The 19,198-nt window shown below is 36.7% G+C and overlaps 1 protein-coding gene across 1 annotated transcript in view; it reads left to right on the top strand.

Moving 5' to 3' along the window:
* Window positions 1-19,198, top strand: part of PRKG2 (protein kinase cGMP-dependent 2) — a 100,581-nt gene that overhangs the window by 54,838 nt on the left and 26,545 nt on the right. Inside the window, exons 10-15 of the mRNA XM_038582312.1 lie at window positions 1,173-1,241; window positions 5,589-5,687; window positions 7,029-7,182; window positions 9,254-9,390; window positions 11,552-11,641; window positions 13,834-13,975. Coding sequence (XP_038438240.1) covers window positions 1,173-1,241; window positions 5,589-5,687; window positions 7,029-7,182; window positions 9,254-9,390; window positions 11,552-11,641; window positions 13,834-13,975 — 691 coding nt within the window. The remainder of the gene's footprint in view (window positions 1-1,172; window positions 1,242-5,588; window positions 5,688-7,028; window positions 7,183-9,253; window positions 9,391-11,551; window positions 11,642-13,833; window positions 13,976-19,198) is intronic.

The following is a 19,198-nucleotide window of genomic DNA, read 5'->3' on the forward strand; positions in this document are numbered from 1 at the left end:
GTCACCAAGATTTTCCTATCCCACCACTAAGGGAAGAGCAAGGAACTATATATATTTTGTGTGATGCAGTTTTTCTTTTTTTAAGATTTTTTATTTATTTATTCATGAGAAACACAGAGAGGAGAGAGAGAGAGAGGCAGAGACACAGGCAGAGGGAAAAGCAGGCTCCATGCAGGGAGCCTGATGTGGGACTCGATCCCAGGACTCCAGGATCATGCCCTGGGCTTAAGGTGGCACTAAACTGCTGAGCCACCTGGGCTGCCCTATGCCATTTTTGATGAAGTTGCTGAGATCAGTCTCAACAGGCTTGTTCCTCCGAGTTACCTTAAGTGAATCTCACAGCACTGGGTACCATAAGGCGTGTACTATTTTTCAGTGTCTTTAGTTTGTAACTAATAGAGGGAGGAAACTAATATAAATAAAGGTCTCTATAGAAACACTTTACCCAATGCTTGGCCTATTGGTATTCATTAGATAATTAAATTTGCCATCATTAGATCATATGCCATAATTCATTGTATCTAAGCTATCCATTGTGAGGTGTGCCGCCATTATATTATGTACCCTTGAGAAAGAAAGACAATGCTATTAATTGCACTATGATTCATCATCAATTATGGGACATACTCTGATTTCAGAGATTTTAGTGGAAAATGTACATCTTAGGCTTTATGAAATTAAAGTATTTTAGTGTTTATTTAAATTATTGGTTGATATGACACTAAGAACACTTTCTTTGGGCTTTATTCTTGATTGGTGATTTATTATATGTTAATTACCTGAATGTTTTTTCCAGTAGATTTCTTTGCTCAGTTAATTTCAGGTTTGGCTGCTTTTTAATTAGCAATTCCCATTTGATCATAGGAGAGGAATTTTATTTTGGCTGATACAAAGCACAGAAGGACATCTCATACATAAGTCACAGTCACTGATTCCTCTCTGATCCCCATACAGTTATCTTCTTCTCTCAATTCCTTGTGTACATAACCCTTACTGGGACACATTTCAAATCCGTTTTTGGAAAGGAGTGGATTATAAGTTACGATGTTTAGAAAAAAAGCAGTCTTTGGAAGATGTAAGTGATGGTGTTTCATAAAAAAGTAGATTCTCTAATAAAAATGGATGTTTAATTTCTAACTGTAGAAAATTGACTTCCCTGTTTTTGTCTGCAGTGAGGATGTCAGATCAGCTAACATTATTGCTGAAGAAAATGATGTCGCATGCCTAGTTATAGATCGAGAGTAAGTATGCTGATGTTCTCGAAGAAGGCAGGCTCCGCCACCTTTGAAGACTTGGCCTTCTGTTACTCCAAGGGCCCATCTGTCTTCTTATTCTTCACCACTTAGAAATGCTGGCCTATCCTTAGCTGCGAGTACATTCTATTAAAATTCATGGGGAGGAACTGGGCCTTCTGATCTGAATCTGTCTGTGGCAGTGGCAGATGCTGGCAGGCTAAATATTTTGTGTGCAAAGTTTGTACATAAATATCAGTGATAGACTGATTTAAATTCTGCATCTTCCAGAGAAATAAGCTTATTAGTACTCATGGATTTTCTTTCCCCACACAATATAGTAAACAGTTCCATAATTTATTTCTAAAGTGCTCTAAGCAGTCAAAATTTTTTAAATAAGACCTATCTTTCTTGGGCATAATATAAAATACCCATTAGCTATATGTATTTCCAGAGAAGGTTTAACTTAACATTTGTAGTAATTTACAAGTGTTGTGTGTTAATACTTATCTCTAAATGTCTCAGGTTATTTTTCAGAAAAGTCTTACTTTGTGCCCTTAACTCATTTCAAATTATATTTGAATCTGGCTCCTTAGGTCTCTCATTAATCAGTTGGATATTTATTGATGATTATCTAGATAGAATAAAGGAAATCCAAATATACCAAAGCTAGGCCATTGTCTGAGAAATGTCATAGTGTAGTCAAAGAAATAGGGCATACTCATATGAAATATTAGCTAAAATTAGTAAAATGACAAGAAGTATCCCAAGGGAGTATGTAGTTGATTGCTAATTGAACATAACATTCATTGAACTTAGAGTTATAGAGATTTAGAACTGGAAATAACTTTAGAACATTTAAAAATCCTTTTTATTGTGCAAAATTTCACATAAGCAGACAGGGTGGTATTATGAACTCCATAATACAAGTTCAAAAATTATCAGTTAATGCCTTACCTATATCACTTTGCCACCCACTTCCTGCTTTTTCCATACTATTTTCTTTTTTTTTTAATTTTATTTATTTATTAATGAGAGAGAGACACACAGGGGCAGAGACACAGGCAGAGGGAGAAGCAGGCTCTCCACAAGAAGCTCGATGTGGGACTTGATACTGACCCTGGGATCAGGACCTGAGCCGAAAGCAGACGCTCAATCGCTGAGCCATCCAGGCATCCCTCCATACTATTTTCAAGCAAATCCAAACACAAAATTGTTCCATCTATAAATTTTAGTAGCATCTCTAAAAGATAAATGGTCCTTATAATACATGACCACAATAACATTAATATACTAAAAATTAGCAATAGTTATTTTTTATTTATTATTTGTAATCAAGATTTGTAATCAAAACACATAAAGTATTTTAGGTGTACAACATGATGATTTGATATATGTATATATTGCAAAACGACCACCACAGTAAGTCTAGTTAGCATCCATCGCCACACATTGGACAATAATTTTTCATATCACTTACAATGATTTTAATCCCTCTCCTATGGATAAGAAAAGGAAATCCCAGGGCAGTAAAGAGATGGATGCCCTAGCGATGCCGGCAGTGATGGAGCAGGGGCTATCGCCCAGGTCTCCCGATTTCTTTCACATTCTTTGCACCGTGCTACTTTGCTCCCATAGCATGTGTTCAGAAAGAGGAGCAATCACAAAGTGGTAAAGTGGGCAAGGTTTGATTTTTTTTAAAGTGTGGAAATGGGGCTTAAAAATTCATAGGAGTTTTTCAAGCAAATAAGAAATGTAGAAGTCCAGGTGAAGTAAAATGTAAAAACAAAGGCAGAAGGGCTAGAAAGTGCAAAATATGTTCAGATAAAGGTAACCTTTGGAAGCCAGCTCACGAATGGGAAATATATTGGTACAGCATTGTCCCGATCATGCATTGTTTTGTGTATGAGTTCATTAAAAATATACGCAAGCACTCAATAGCATCAGCTGTGTGGTGGAATCTTATAAATTGCTCTAAAGCGCTGGGACTAAAAACATGACAAAAAGGAAGAACTCCTTTCCTTTTTCTTCATTGTAATCCCACAAGCAAGTATTTATACAGTATCTCCTGTATTCATAGTCCCTGAAAAGGATGCAGTGATTTCGTAGAGCTTATGTATTCTTTGGAAGTTTATAATTTTAAAATGTTCAATTTACATGTGTACAGCTGAGATGCGGTAGTATAGAGTATTGTGTGAGTCTCAATGAGACTTAAAAAGTTACATGAATTTGGGGATCCCTGGGTGGCGCAGCGGTTTGGCGCCTGCCTTTGGCCCAGGGCGCTATCCTGGAGACCCGGGATCGAATCCCACATCGGGCTCCCGGTGCATGGAGCCTGCTTCTCCCTCTGCCTGTGTCTCTGCCTCTCTCTCTCTCTGTGACTATCATAAATAAATAAAAATTAAAAAAAAAAAAAAGTTACATGAATTTATTGTACGGATGAGAGAAGCTGAATATCAGTCATGACCAAGTCGACCTACATCCTAGATTTCCTGGACAGTTCTGGTTATCCAGCATATTTGTTATTGGCACTGCCTTTCACTCTGAAAAGCATTCAGCTGGAATGGCAAATTACGTGATCATCATAGTTATGACTAAGGGACTAGGTTAAGATCCGATGATAATTCTCCCACAGTACCCTATCTGTCTTTATATCATCATTTGCATGTTATTTCACTGCTTTAACACCTGTCTTCCCACCCTTCTATAAGCTTCATGGGAACAGAAACATTTACTTGTGCTCTGCTGTTGCAGTGCCAGCAAATGACATAGCCCTTGGCAGATGGGAAGGGCTCCATGTGTTGGCTGAATAAAGTCCATCCTTGGAATGAAATATAGTGACTGAAAGGCTTTGGCTCTTTATTTCTTCTTTCCTAATGCATTATTTTCAAAATGCATAAAGGAGGAGAGTTAAAGTTTCCCTGTTTTTAGAATGCAGTAAAATGCACAAAATGGCAGTAACTCTAAATATATGGGAAGGGTGATGTGTGACATTGCCATCATGGTTTGGTTGTTGGGACAGATCTCCAAAGAGTTGATTACACCTCATGCTATACCCCCCCACCCACCCCCAGAGTGATTATAGGCTGTGTGTTACAGCTAGAATGTTGTAGCTGTTTAAATTTGCTTTAACTTTTGCAAAGAATTTCTAGGGACCTGGGACACCGGTGTCACCTACATTTTTAAAATGAGACTTGTTGACAATACTTTAATTAGTTTAACAGCAGGCCAGTAATGGTTACATGCAGAATGAGTAAAAGCAAAATAAAGTACAAGAAGTATTTCCTTTTTACTTGAAAACATCAGCCATCGGAAATTTGAAATTTCATGGCAATACTCTGTTTCTCACTGTTGTGCAGTCCATGAAGGACAGCCCACAAGCAGGGTAGAAAAGAGATCTGAAGAGAAAAATAGAAAATACCCAGCATAGTATGTAAGATCTGCTTAATAATGGGGAAGTATATTGGTGGTCAGTTCAATGTGGGTAGAGGTCTTCAGAGCTAGGTAGGTAACAAATGGTGGCAGTACAGGAATGAGCCAGCTCTGGTTTATTAGTTTTAAGTGTTTTGAGGTAAATTTTCACTCCTTTCATTTTACTATCCTCAAGTGGTTAAGATTCAGCAAGTAGACTAAAGCATGGCTTCTAGAAGGAGACTATTTTTCAGTAGGGAAGAAAACTACTCTAAAAATCACAAATCAAGATGGATTGTCAAGTGTAAGGGTGGGGAAGCATTGAAAAGATAATCAAGAAAATATCCCCTGCTTAGGAAGGGGATTCTTTATTTTTCATGGGCAAGGTCATGTATAAGAATTCCCACAAGCAATGTAAAATTATATGGGGCCACAGATCTGACTTGGGGAGGACAAGTGTGGTCAAGGGAAGATGTTGGCTGAGCCTCAGAGAATCACTATGATAAAGTAAACAGTTTGGATTTAATTATAAAGGAATGTGAAACGAGGAGTTTATCAATGGAAAAGAAAAGATAAATTTTATCCTTGATTTTTAAAATAAATAGGTTAATTTGATGAAACAAAGTGAGGAAAATCTGCAACCCATAAAACCTGTTGATTCAATAAACAGATTATATAGACTATTTCCTTTACACTGTATTCTTAAAAAATTGCTGGCAAACCTGAACCACAAGAGAGAAAACAACAGAAAGGTTTTCTCTTCTTTGTTTTCAGAAACTTGCAGGATTAATTATATAACATCTAATAGCTATTCTACATATTATGGCAGCTTTAACATAACCTAAATTATTGAAAGACCATTTAAAGCCATCAATAATCATACAAAAGTCTTCTGTGAACTCGAGAAAATGTCAAATTGTGAAAGTAACTGTTTTATTCACTTAGAACATTCAACCAAACAGTTGGGACTTTCGAAGAACTCCAAAAATACCTTGAAGGGTATGTGGCAAACCTGAACCGTGATGATGAGAAAAGACATGCAAAGTAAGTGGAGGAATCTTTTCCTCAGCCGCACATGACTTCTGGCAGTGTGTGTGAATCGCTCTGTGGTAACTTATAATGTGCCACCACTAGGGAATTGGGGGCAGTTCTTTTAAATTGTTCTTCCACAAAGAGGCTGCCACGTACCACTAGTATGGATATTATTTTGGTCTGTAAATAGTCCGCTTCTTATTTTGGGTGGTGAGTAGTAATGTTGGGGAGACATTTCCTGAGAGGGGGCCTTGGGAAAGGGATTCTTGACATTGTCTTCTCAATATCAACGGGACGTTATTCAGAAATGAAGCCTATCTTGCCGGTGGAAATCAAATAAGAATGCCAGGGCCCTAGAGTAACCCATTCATTCTGATTCCAGGCAGAGAGCTGGAGGAGAGGCAGAATTATTTCAGAATAGAAGGGGGACCTGTTGCCCAGGGCTCTGTCTGTGTGTATGTAGGAAGGAGTTGGATTGGGCTAAATGTGGTAATATTGATGAAAAATTTTGCACTTAATAGAAAAACCATTTTGTAAAATTAAAATCATTTGAAAACCCTTTACATTCTGTAGAGTAAATACTATGGCATATATTCATCAAGTAGTGCTAATGAAGCTGGATTCAAAAGTTCTAGAACATTGACATTTGAGTTAAATTAGAACATTCAGTTGGGACCTCGTAAGTTTTTTTGTTTTTGTCTTTTTATGCAAGGAATGTATTTGCAGTTTTTATGTCCTTAAAGGCCTTTTGTAGTAAGGACAACTTATGAATATATATAACATATAATTCAGAGCAGTAAACCTTAATTAAAAGAGAATAATGAGTATTTATTTCCAAACAATGATTGTTAGACATAAAGTAAGAAATGCATTTCTTCATGTTTCACTAAGCAGTTACTCTGCTCCTTGGTTCAGCCATGGAGAGCTTCAATATTTGACAAAAATAGGAAAACACAGCAAAGATTCTCAATGTGGCATTCTTCTGTGTGCATAGCAAAGGAAATGGCTCACTGGTTTTATTTCCTCTCATTGACTCTTTTTTAAAAAAAAAAACACACAGATTTATTGAGATATACTTTAAATACCACACAATTTAGTTCTTTTTACCTTTCACTGATCCAGTTTGACATTTGTCTATTATTGTGTGTATGTGAGTTTTTTGTTTGTGAATTCTGAGGTTTTTCTCCCCAGAGGTAATTAAATCTGATCCTGCAAAAGTTGAGATAGCCTTTGTAGCAATGATGCGCAGTAATTACTGGTAGAAATCAGACTGTTGCAAAAGTGGAATTTATGTGTGGCATGACCCTGGCTTGACTAAGGAGGTGTATGCAAAGTTTCACTTTTCTTACACAGGAGATCCATGTCTAACTGGAAGCTGTCTAAAGCACTGTCTCTGGAGATGATTCAGCTGAAGGAGAAGGTGGCCAGATTTTCCTCATCATCCCCTTTCCAGAACCTTGAGATTATCGCAACACTGGGCGTTGGTGGGTTCGGAAGAGTTGAGCTTGTAAGGGGTTTACGTTTCAAGCATCTGAGAGAAGCCTTTTGACTTTTGTTTTGTTTTGTTTTATATTCTAGTGTATCTTGGAGGAAAATATGAATTGTTGTTGCTATCTTAAATGTTGCTTTGAACTGAAATTAAGAAAGTACATTTTTTACTCTGTGTGTTGTATAGTAGCAGGTCTGTGCTAATTAAGTAACTTGTAGTAATATAGCTGCTATTTCATGCTGCTTGTATCACATTTTGTGAGGTTTTTAATTATAATTATTGGAGAATGTACCAGTAAGCATTCCCAGAGGCTATAAAACGTTAAAAATGTATTTTGTCACAGGAAATTGTGTATGCACATAAACTCTTGACACCTTAACTATATACTGAAGGAAAGAAGAATGTGTCCAGTGGAAGTGCCATAGAAATAAAATCTTTAATATGATAGTTCACACAACTCCACTGCCATGTCTGTATTTGGCTTCCTTTATCCTATCTTGGGGTTGCTCAAAATTTTCTATCTGAAAAAAAAGAAGAAAAGGTGACTGTAAAGGAATATTTGAAGAGCAGCCTTCTGTAGTGTTGATCAGGACAGCTGGGAACCTACGGCCTGATTTTGGTTGTGTTTTCCACATCACCACCTTTCTGAGCTTTATAACTAGCTTCCAAGGAGCAACAGAGTGGTACTGTCAGATCAAGTGCTCTGATGTAGAATGGAGATCTGTGACCTTACTGGATACAGATGGCTCTGAACCCTTGGCTATTACCAAGCCCTTCTTTGCCCAGCAAATTTTTAACAATTCACTGTACATTCACCTCTGGGAATTATGCTGACGCCTTCATCTGCTGGATGGCCCTGGACATGAGCAGATCTGAAATGCTGTCAGGACATTCTGGATAGTACATTTCACACCCAGTCAATACTTCCTCTCTGATGGGTGAGGAGGAGAGAGAAACAGTTTCTTAATAAGCCAAAGAGTATTTGTCATATTTTTTTATGCCATGTGGAGAGACAAAGGCAATATCCATCTACAGTGGTATTTTTCACAAAGATCCTGGCAAAAGGATGGAATTAGCAATGCTGAGATTTTTTTATATAGTTATGTAATAATAATTGAAACAATAATTCTACCATTGATTTAAAAATCCTAGGCAGCACTAATGGCAAATGTAAGCAAAGTATGGGGTGCAGCCAAATCTGCAGTTTCATTACTTGTCAAATATAGTCAGCTTATGGAGTTTTAAGCCTAGCTGAATAAATATCTATTAAAAATTTTTATTTCCCTTCAAGGGAAAATTTTGTTTGTCCATCTAAAGCAGCAAGCTCCAAAAGAATTTTCGGCACTCATGGAAATGTTCTATCCTTCTGCTATCCAGGAGGGTAGCTACCACCTAGATGTGGCTGGCAAGCTTTTAAAATGTGGTTAGAGAACCTGAGGAACTGGATTTTTTATTTTAATTACTTTAGAATTAAATAACCTCATGTGACTAGTTGCTATCATATTGGGTAGTTAAGCATTGGTTTTCGATTTAGTATGTTTTGTTTTGAAAATCAAGGAAGAGATGCCTGGGTAGTTCAGCAGTTGAATGTCTGCCTTCAGCTCAGGGCGTGATCCCAGAGAGCTGGGATCGAGTCCCACATCGGGCTCCCTACATAGAGCCTGCTTCTCCCTCTGTCTATGTCTCTGCCTCTCTGTGTGTCTCTCATGAATAAATAAATAAAATCTTTAAAAAAATTAAGGAAGTAAATGTTAAGAAAGAAAAAAATTGGCAATTCTGGTCAGCGTTTTTCATATCACACACTCAAAAGTGAATAGATTTCTAAACGTTAAATCTAACTAGAGTTTGTTTTTCTTGTTTTAATGCAAATGTTTTTAGGACCCTGTTCCAGATATGTGAACTCTTTTGGAAATTACAATTAAAGGGAATGAATAAAACTTAGTTTCCAGAGTTAGATAAGTGGTTAAAAGGTTACATACTGTTTAAATGTGAAAAAAAGTTCAACTCTCATTGGTTAATGTGTTTTATATAGATATTGTAAATCTTTACTAGTAAGTTAATTTTGAGGGATCTCTCTGTTCTTACATAGGTTAAAGTGAAAAATGAGAATGTTGCTTTTGCTATGAAATGTATAAGGAAGAAGCATATTGTTGACACAAAGCAGCAGGAGCACGTCTACTCAGAAAAGAGAATTCTAGAAGAGTTGTGTTCTCCATTCATTGTGAAGTAAGTCAGCATTTGCCTCCCAGAATTTAGAATGGTTTCATGCCAAAGAACAGAAAAGGAAAAGGAGGCCCCGCTCTGAATTCTCCGTCCCTGTCATAGCAACAATACATAAAATGTTAGAAGTTTGAAGTCTGGAGTCAAGAGTTCAGGTTTTTTATTCTCAAGTAAATCTTAGGAAAATGTGTGTGTGTGTGTGTGTGTGTGTGTGTGTGTGAGAGAGAGAGAGAGAGAGAGAGAGAGAGCGAGAGAGAGAGAGAACATAAAATTATTGTGGAATAGCTTGAATGGATTATTTAATCCATACGTACTGCAGAATTTGGGAAGCAAAGAATTCATTTGAAACCCCCAGGGGACATGCTACTGTTGAATTTCTGTAAGAAGTGGCGTTTGAGCACATGTAGGCTGCCAAGGAGGAAAAGAGCGTGGTCCTAGCAGTGCCTAGATGATGAAAGATCCACCTTCTAAAAGTCACTATTCTTTCTTTCCCAGAGTTTGGAAGAGAATTATGTTATTCTAGGCCATGGATTTCTTTACTTTCTTTACTTGTGAATTCATGAGTTAGTGTAGGCTAGTGAAGACATGTATTTTCATACATGTCTTAGGCATAAAGTGTAGCTTTAGTGATTTCCAGGCAATGTAAAGTGCCCCTATAATGAATGGAATTTTTGTTTTTTGATCAAATACCTTGAGAGAATCTTCCTGTCTATCTATATTCCCACACCCACTTGTTTTCAACATTAAAAAGTTTGAACCCAGGCAATGCTGGCAATAGAGTCATCCAATTATTTTTATATTAACTATGTTCCCAGAATGCCCCCCCTTTCATCAATAATTCACTAACGAACTATCATGAGCAGCTTCAGGGCATGAATTAAGTTTTATTCCTATTTTCATTTCCAGTTCTCTGCAAAGTACCTGGCATATAGTAGGGAAATAATAATACAATAATAAATATTAATGACAGCATTTATTGAGAAATTAACATGTGCCACTCTTATAAACAAAATATATATATGTATCATATATAATATGTTTAATATATATTTAAGATAAGTTGTATTTGTATTCATGTCATATATGCAGACATATAACATTAAATTAATATATCATTAAAAAAATAAATTAATATATCATTAATATAAAATCAAATGAATATATGTATTCATCTAATCTTTATAACAGTGAGGTACATGTTACGATTGTCCTCAAGAACATTAAGAAAACTAAGTTGCATAGCTAATAAATAGCCAGTCAAGGATTCAAGCCTAGGCAGCTTGGATTCAGAGCCCACACTGAGCTGCTAGGATCTACAGCCCACCCTAAGCTACTTTACTAGATTGCTTCTGCTGTTTGCACATGATCTGCGTGCTCTGCTGATACCCAGTGTTAAAATGCAGTACCCTGCCCAAGTCCCACATCAGGATTGAGGCTGTCATTCCTATAGCTTCTGGGAGTGTTGCCAAATGAGGACTCTAGCTCAGTCCCTTCCTGGTCATTGCTCTAAGGTGAAGAGATCCACCTTGCCCAAGATCACATTCTGTCTCCAGTTACAGCCTGCATCCAATGATGGCAGAGCTCCTTGAGCTGAGGCTTTCGTTGAAACTAGAAATTAGATCATCTCCAACTCTCGGCTACCCAGGTGTGTCTTAATCCTTCCCTAGGGGGCTTGTTCCCAAGTACACTACCCACTAAACTTACTGCTTACAGGTCTCCATCTCACACTCTAGTGTTTGAGACCATCCAGAGGGCATAAGACATGAGCATCAAGGGAGTTCATAAAGGCAATGTATGCAGAGGTCTCTGGGCTTTTGGAGGGAAGAGAGGCCATATTTGGTAGATGGGAAGATGAGCTGCTTTATCAGGCCTCTGAACTTCATCTTGAGGAATGGATAACACTGTTACAGTGAAATGAAACTAAGATGCAGAAGGTCAGTCTGTGTGTGCAGGGAGGGCAGTCTAAGTGAAGGGGTTAACACGTGCAGAAGCAAGACAGGAAGAAAGACCAAAGAGCATTCAGTGAGAAGTCCCATGTAGCTGGAGGATGTTTGGAATGAGATGAGCACCAAAGTTCCAGATGATATTGATGATGTCCTTAAGCAATTTTAAAAATCTTTTAAAACTAGATTTGCAATAATAACCATGTTTTTATGTGTCTTCACAGATTATATCGTACTTTCAAGGACAATAAGTATGTCTACATGCTTCTGGAGGCCTGCTTAGGTGGGGAGCTATGGAGCATATTAAGGGACAGGTAATGAAAAAAGAATTATAAACAGTAACCTGTGTTCTCACATCTGGTCTAAAGGAGGCTTTGTTCATGATCACTTGAAGATAAAGTCATTAAGAAATGATCCTGAGAAAATATTATCACCTGATAAAATAGTAATGATGGTGTTTGGTGTTTTCTTAGCTATCATTGTAATAGGCACCCTATAAGGTGGTCATTGTCATTACCATATTAGGGATCAAAGAATCACAGGCCTTGAAAGAGTGTGAACTCTCCTCAGTCACATGGTTAGTGTAAGGCAGAGTAGCTATAAACCCAGATGTTGTTGATTCTGAATCTCTACAAGGGAAATGAAGAAAGGGGTAGGGAGTGCTGAAGCAGAGTGAGACTCCTGCAAAGATTCTACATAATCAAAACCACAGATGTTTACTGAGCACCACCAGCGTGCAAGGCTCCATTGCAGGAGTTCTCTAGACAATGTAAACTTTTCTACCCCAAAGGATAAAAGTATAAACTTTTACGCCAGTAAGTTTAGATTTTATTTGGAAGATAACATGATGTACAGTTTTAAAACATTTCATTATTTAATGTGTAAACTAAATGGGACAGAGAAGTTGGCATTTTGCAATTAAATGGCAGTGAGTGTTTTAGACTGTAGATTTGGAGGAGAGGAAAGATATAAAAATGTGATGAAATAGAGAAGGCTGGACCTACCTTCTACGGATGATCAGAATTTGGAAAGGCAGAGAGGAAGGGAAATGGATGAAAAATACAATAGGACAGTTGAGATAGGATTATGTCTCTTTGTGGATGATTTATAGCAGGATTTGAGTAGAAGACAAGGCTGGCAAAAGGGGTTGGGAAGGTAGGTTTGCATGAGGCTGTGGAGGTAAATGCCAAGCCAAACATTTGATAGTATTACCTGGGCCATTGGTTCTCAACCCTGGTTCTCATTGCAGTCAAGTGAGAGCTTTACAAAGTAAAAATGCCGGGCCTTTAATTTTTTCTTTTTAAGATTTTATTTATTTATTCATGAGAGACACACACAGAGAGGCAGACACAGGCAGAGGGAGAAGCAGGCTCCCTGTGGGGAGCCCAATGTGGGACTCTATCCCAGGACCCCAAGATCATGCTCTGAGCCAAAGGCAGATGCTCAACCACTGAGCCACCCAGGCACCCCAAAATACGGAGCCATTAATGGCAGAAGATGCAATTTGGTTCATCTTGGATGGGGTCTAGTAAATTACCTCGCAGGCAAGTCTAGTGTGCACTCATGGTGGAGTATCACAGACCTAGGTAATGGGAAACCTTTGAGCATCTAAGAAGAGATGGATGTGTTGTATTAGGAAAGTGTTGTTAGATGCATCTGAGTGAGGAAAACTGGGGAGGATGAGAAGATTTGCACGATACCTACGGAACATTTGCACCCTCCACCTCTGCTTCAACAGGTAAATCTGTTTAGAAAGGGGAGTTTATACTATCTGTTAGGTGCTGTGTCTGATTCCCAATGCTCTTCAGTTAGTAGTAAATCCATTTTACAGATAGGGATGTGAAGCTCAGAACAGCCACACAACTTGCCTGAGGACATGGGGATGGAAGAAGCAGGAGTCAGAGGTAGTTTCTCTCACTCCAAAGCCACACTCCTACTACTCCATTCAGCAAATCACCACCACATTTTAATAATTCAGTGTATAAACCCACACGCAGTGCTGACACAGGGCAGCTCTAATATCATCAAGGTGCACCAGACAGGGAAGAGTTATGACCCTATATCTACATGGGTTGTTGTTACATGTTATACCAACAGGAAATGAAAATGATCACTTGAATCATTTTTTAGTCAATAAATTACGGAAGTCTGCTCTATGCTCTCTGTGAAAGTAGTTGCATTGTCTCCAGAGTTTGCCACAAGTGTCTAAAAACAGTCTTGTTTTCTTATGTTTCTATTTTACGTACCCACGTATAATCACCAGAAACAATTGTTTGGATGTAGACATTTTAATTTGAGTGAAGTCTTCTCAGTAGCCTCCAGTATCCCCCTAAATTGCTTTACCATCATCAGTCTAATTCATTGGCACTACAAAATGCTTTTTAGTGTCGATGCCCTACAAAATATTTATATTGTGTTGATTTCTTAATGTAATAACTGACACCTGGCATAGACAATAAATATGAGTGTGTCTAGAGTACTAAGAGGGAAAATGATTTCATTGCAGAGGCAGCTTTGATGAACCCACCTCCAAGTTCTGTGTCGCTTGCGTGACAGAAGCATTTGATTACCTGCATCGACTCGGTATTATTTACAGAGACCTGAAACCAGAAAACTTAATTCTAGATGCTGATGGTTATCTGAAATTGGTAAGACAAATTCTTAACAGTGTCACAAGAGACACTTCTAAATACAAAGTTGCATCCTAGTTGCAGATTTTTTAAAATATTGAGACATCTGCTATTTTCACCCTGCGGGGAGAATATGGCCTGTGACATTGGCACCCTTAACACAGGGAGAAGTGTTATGAGCACATTCTTTTTGGACTGGGAATTTAATGTTTCAACTATATTTGTGACTGCTACTAAGGATTCACATAACAGAATGCCGTTAACATTGGATTTTGCTAATATTTTTACAATGAATTTAAATAGGTTTTCTTACATTCCTGAGACATATAGAGACTGGCTGTAAGGAATAAGAAAAGAATATGGTAGTCTGTCCCCTTGTCCCAAGATAGTCACTATCTGTATAGGGAGGAAAGATAAACATATGAATATTGATACGCTTTTTTTTTTTTTTTTTTTTGTCTTTCTAGGTGATTCTAAAGTATAGTCAGGGCTGAGAATCACAGCACTAGAGTAGAGGCTCCTTGAGGACAGAGACTTTCCTCCTTATCCATTTTTATAATCCTCTGATGCCTAACACAAATCCCCTTGTGGGCCACACTACCAGTCACATAAACTACTTTCAGTGCAAAACTGTAAGAGAACTGGGCAGTCATAAGGTGGGGAGGAACCAAGGCACCTTGGACACTAGGAGGGAACCCCATCAGGTTGGGGAGCCCAGGCTGAGTTTTCCTGAGTTTATCTTGTCAGTAAGTCAAGGGCATGAAACCATCCCTGAATGTAACATTTACAAAGATGTGAAAAGTTTCTCATGTCAGGACTTTTCATACATGGAAATAATAATAGCTATCACGTCATAAGTAATTTAGTATGTTGCATGTCAAGACCTATGTTAAACATTTTGCAATTAGTATATTTAATAAGTGATGAGGTAGGTTTTTATCATCTACGTGTTACACGGTGTTATTTAGCCTTAGGAATTAAACTTATTATGTGTAATTGCTAAGCGATTTCTCTTCACAGTAAAGGAGTAAAATAAGTCCTTTCATGTGAAATCTGGTGAACTTCCAAGAAACATTTTGATCCATTCAAGCTTTATTTTATCTGTGAAAGGCAGCTTTGAGAACTGAGGAGTTATTAACACAGGCCTCAATCACTCCTCTTCTTCACAATTTCTTCATTGCCTGTGCTTCTTACAGCTATTTAGGGAAACCCTTTGGAGTATTTGAGAACTAAAACCATCATGATGGATGCAGACTATCCATTAGATCATTCCTTTTTCTTCATAGCTGTTTTTAAAAAATCAGTAGCATGTTTATCATTTATAGCCATAAATAAATATCTCTCCTGTTAGCTAGTATTATCCATCTATCTAACTCATTTACCAACTAGCTAAATGAAGAATGATGAGTAAAGCCTTTAGAGATTAAAATGTAAATGTTGAATATTTCTATTTCTAGCTATATATCAAATCAGATATAAGGAAATTGTCTCACTAACAAATGTCTAAAAATACTAGATGAAACATGAAGAGCTGTATTACATGCATGGCTGGCTTTATAAGACAGCAGTGGGATTCCCCCGAGGTTGGGAATCAAACTTGAGCAAGCGTTTCGTCTAGATCAAACAAAGAAGCTGCTGTTTTGTGGGCACCCAGCAATCTGAGATGGACTAGAGGTCTGATTTTAGTAGCTGTACCTTGTGAGAACAGGATACCAACTTTTGGACCTGGGCAGTGTGGGAAGTTGAATCAGAGAACATTTTCCAGAGCCCCGAATCACACAGTTTATACTCTCAGGAAAATGGAAAGCAAGAAAAAAGATCTCATTTATAAAGATAGAGTGCAAGCAAGAAAACATGCTCTTCTCATTATTGAGCTCTTGGTAGGGTACCAAAAGAGTCTCCTTTAAGAATTCTTGGCCATAGGCTCGTCTTCATGGAAGTCGGGTGCTCGATCTTCAAAGATGGAAAACCCCATGCAAGAATTTGAAAATGGATTCATGTTGGTAGCATGCCCAACTTTTCAAGAATCAATGTAAATACTGACTGGACGAATGTACTCTTAACTCAGGATACAAAGAACTCCCGAAGATAAAGTCCCAGAGAACATGATCTCACATTTAAAAAAAAAAAAATGAAACAAAAAATATATATGAGGGAAAAAAGGTGCCATGAGCATTATTTGGAAGGCAATTAAGTGCTTCATATATTGGAGTAATCAGATACAAAATGTAAAATAATTACATCTAATGCCTTTTAAAAATAAGAGAAGGAATGACAAATGAGTAAGGAAAAGAGAAAAAAACCTAATAAGTTTAGAAAAAACTGGAAAGTAAAACTTTTATTAAGGACTTAAGAATATAATAATTAAAATTATATATTTAAGGAAGTTTCATTAATGGTGGAGCAGCTTGCATTGGACTCATCTTGCTAGATTAATTATAATAGATGTCTTAAAATATGTGAAGGAGAGCAACAAAAAGTAGACATTTAAACCTTGAGAAAAGGGAACCATGCTGGGTGAAAAATCCACATTGCTATAGCTGTTTAAAAGCTGTTTGTTTCAGGACACATCTTACTGTATAAGGTATGGGGCATAAATCTTTAGTTAACATCTTACCTAACAGTGAAATACAGAACATTTTTCCATTAAATTGTCAACAGGGTAAAAATATTTTTTCTACTTTTTTCAACATTATAACAGAGGTCTTAGCAAATGAAATAAAAACCAAGACAATGAAATGAAAGGTCAAAGATGAAAAAAGAAGAAGTTATCTGTCTTTTTCAGACAACATGATGTTTATGTAGAAAAAGCCTAAGGAATCTACCAAAAAAGTTCTGGAAAAATAAGCATGATTACCAGTACAAAGTCAATATATAAATAAAATTATATGTCAATTAAGTCAATATACAAATTAAGTCAATATATAAATAAAAACTCTATTTTTATGCTAGCAGTAAATATTTATATAAATGAAATAAAAATATCATTTATAATAACATCAAAAATCATAAAATAAACTTGAATACATTTAATGTGTAAAAATGTGTAAGAACTCCACATTGAAAACCACAAAATATTACTGAGAAAATAATATGTAACTAAATGGTAAAGTATACTATGTTCACATATTGGATGACTCAGCATTTGATAAAATGTCCATTCTCCCCAGATTAATTACAGATTTAAGGTCATTGTAATATAAATTAGAGCAGGTGCAGTTTTAGAAACTGAGGCACTCTAAAATTTACACAGAAACACAGTTTAGAAAAATTAATAACCACTTTGAAAAAAGAAGAACAAAATAGAGGAATTTATAGTATCTGATACTATAAACTACAGTAATCAAGGCAGTGTCATAATACAGGATAGACAAATAGCTTAATCTAATAGAATAAAGTCCAGAGATAGACATACGATCAACTGATTTTTAGCAAAAAGGGAAAAGCCAGTCTTCTGAGCAGATGATGCTGAAACAACTGGATATGCATATGTGAGGGGAAAAAACGAACCTGCTCCCACCTCACACAATGAAGAAAAATTAATTCAAAATGGTAATATGGTAATATTTCACTAAATTGGGTAGGCAGAGATTTCTTAGAATACAAATAGTAATTTAAAAAATTTCAGGCTGCCATAATAATACCATGGACAGGACGACTTAAACAATAAACATTTATTTCTCACAGTTTTAAAGCCTAGGAAGACCAAGATTAAGGTGCGGGCAGATCTGGTATCCATCTGGGCAGGATTCGCTTCTGGGCTGGTAGAGAGCTGCCTTCTCATTCCTTCACTTGAGAAAGACACACACACACACAGACTTGCACACACACAGTTGAGGGGGGTGAGCTTTCTTCTTATAAGGTTCAAATTATATAATGAGGGCTTGACCTCATGATTTGATTACCTCCTAAAGGCCCTACCTCCATATACCATCCCAGTGGGGATTTTGCAACATATACATTTTGGGGAGATACAAACATGCAGTCCATAATAATTGGACTTCATCAGAATTAAAAACTTCTTATCATTAAAATACATTAAGAAAAAAATAAAGTACATTAAGAAAATGAATAATCATGCCATAAACTGGGAGAAAATATTTGCAATATATATTAATATGACAAAGGATTTGATTGTATTGGGAAATATATAAATAACTCCTACAGCTCAGTAATAAAAAGACAACCCAACTAAAAAAACAATAGTCAAAGATCTTGAAAAATCACTTCACAAAAGAAGACATTGAATGGTTAATAAGCCCTAACAGTTGTCATCAAGGAAATGCAAATTAAAATCACAAAGAGGAACCATTTCATAGTCACTAAAATGACTACAAAGTGTTGGCAAGGACTTTCCCCTAAATTTCTAGTGGAGAAAGAAAGGTATAAACTGTTTGAAGACTAGGTTATCTATTTTTTATTGAGTCAAACATATATCTAATCTATGATAAAAAAAAAAAAAATCAACTTCCAGGGAGAAACTTCACTCCCTGGTATTTATCTAGGAAAACTGAAACCCTGCCTTCCAAAATCTTGGGCAGGAATGTTCATAACAGCTTTATTTCTAAAAGTCCCCCAATCAGAAACAGCTCAAATATCTGTCACCAATAAGATGCATAAACACACGGCGGTAGTACTTCAGCAATGGCATGCTGCTCAGCAGTAGAAAGGAATGAATTACTATAAGCAACAATGTGAATGAATTTAAAAAACTATGTTGAACAAAAGAAGCCAGATACAAAAGAGTATCTTCTGTATGATTATATTTATTGACATTCTAGAATCATGGTAGAAATCAATACAATGGTTGCTTCTGGGAGAGACATTTGATTAGAAAGAGGCATGAGGGAACTTTCTGAGAGAATGAGTGTGTCTGTATCTTAACTATATGGTAGTCGTGATTACATGTATAATCTGCAACAAAACTCAGTGAACTAAATGCCAAAAATCTATGCATATTATTGTTTGTAAGTTATACATCAATTTGAAAAATGTAATAGGTTAAATGTCGGGTGATTCACAAATTAAGAGAAAATCAGTTCACAGAAAGATGAATTTAAGTAATTTACACAGAATGTAGCATAGAGACACAAAGAAAAGGATAAAAAAATAAGAGAACAGATTGAGAAGTTCTTAAAATTATAAATCTGTTTCCAAGATAAAATAATATTGGAAAATGAGGGAAAAGCAGTATTTAAAGAAACAATAGCTGAGAATTTGGGGGGATTATAAGAAACACCA

Source organism: Canis lupus, chromosome 32 (genome assembly GCF_011100685.1).
Source record: "Canis lupus familiaris isolate Mischka breed German Shepherd chromosome 32, alternate assembly UU_Cfam_GSD_1.0, whole genome shotgun sequence".
Lineage (NCBI taxonomy): Eukaryota > Metazoa > Chordata > Mammalia > Carnivora > Canidae > Canis > Canis lupus.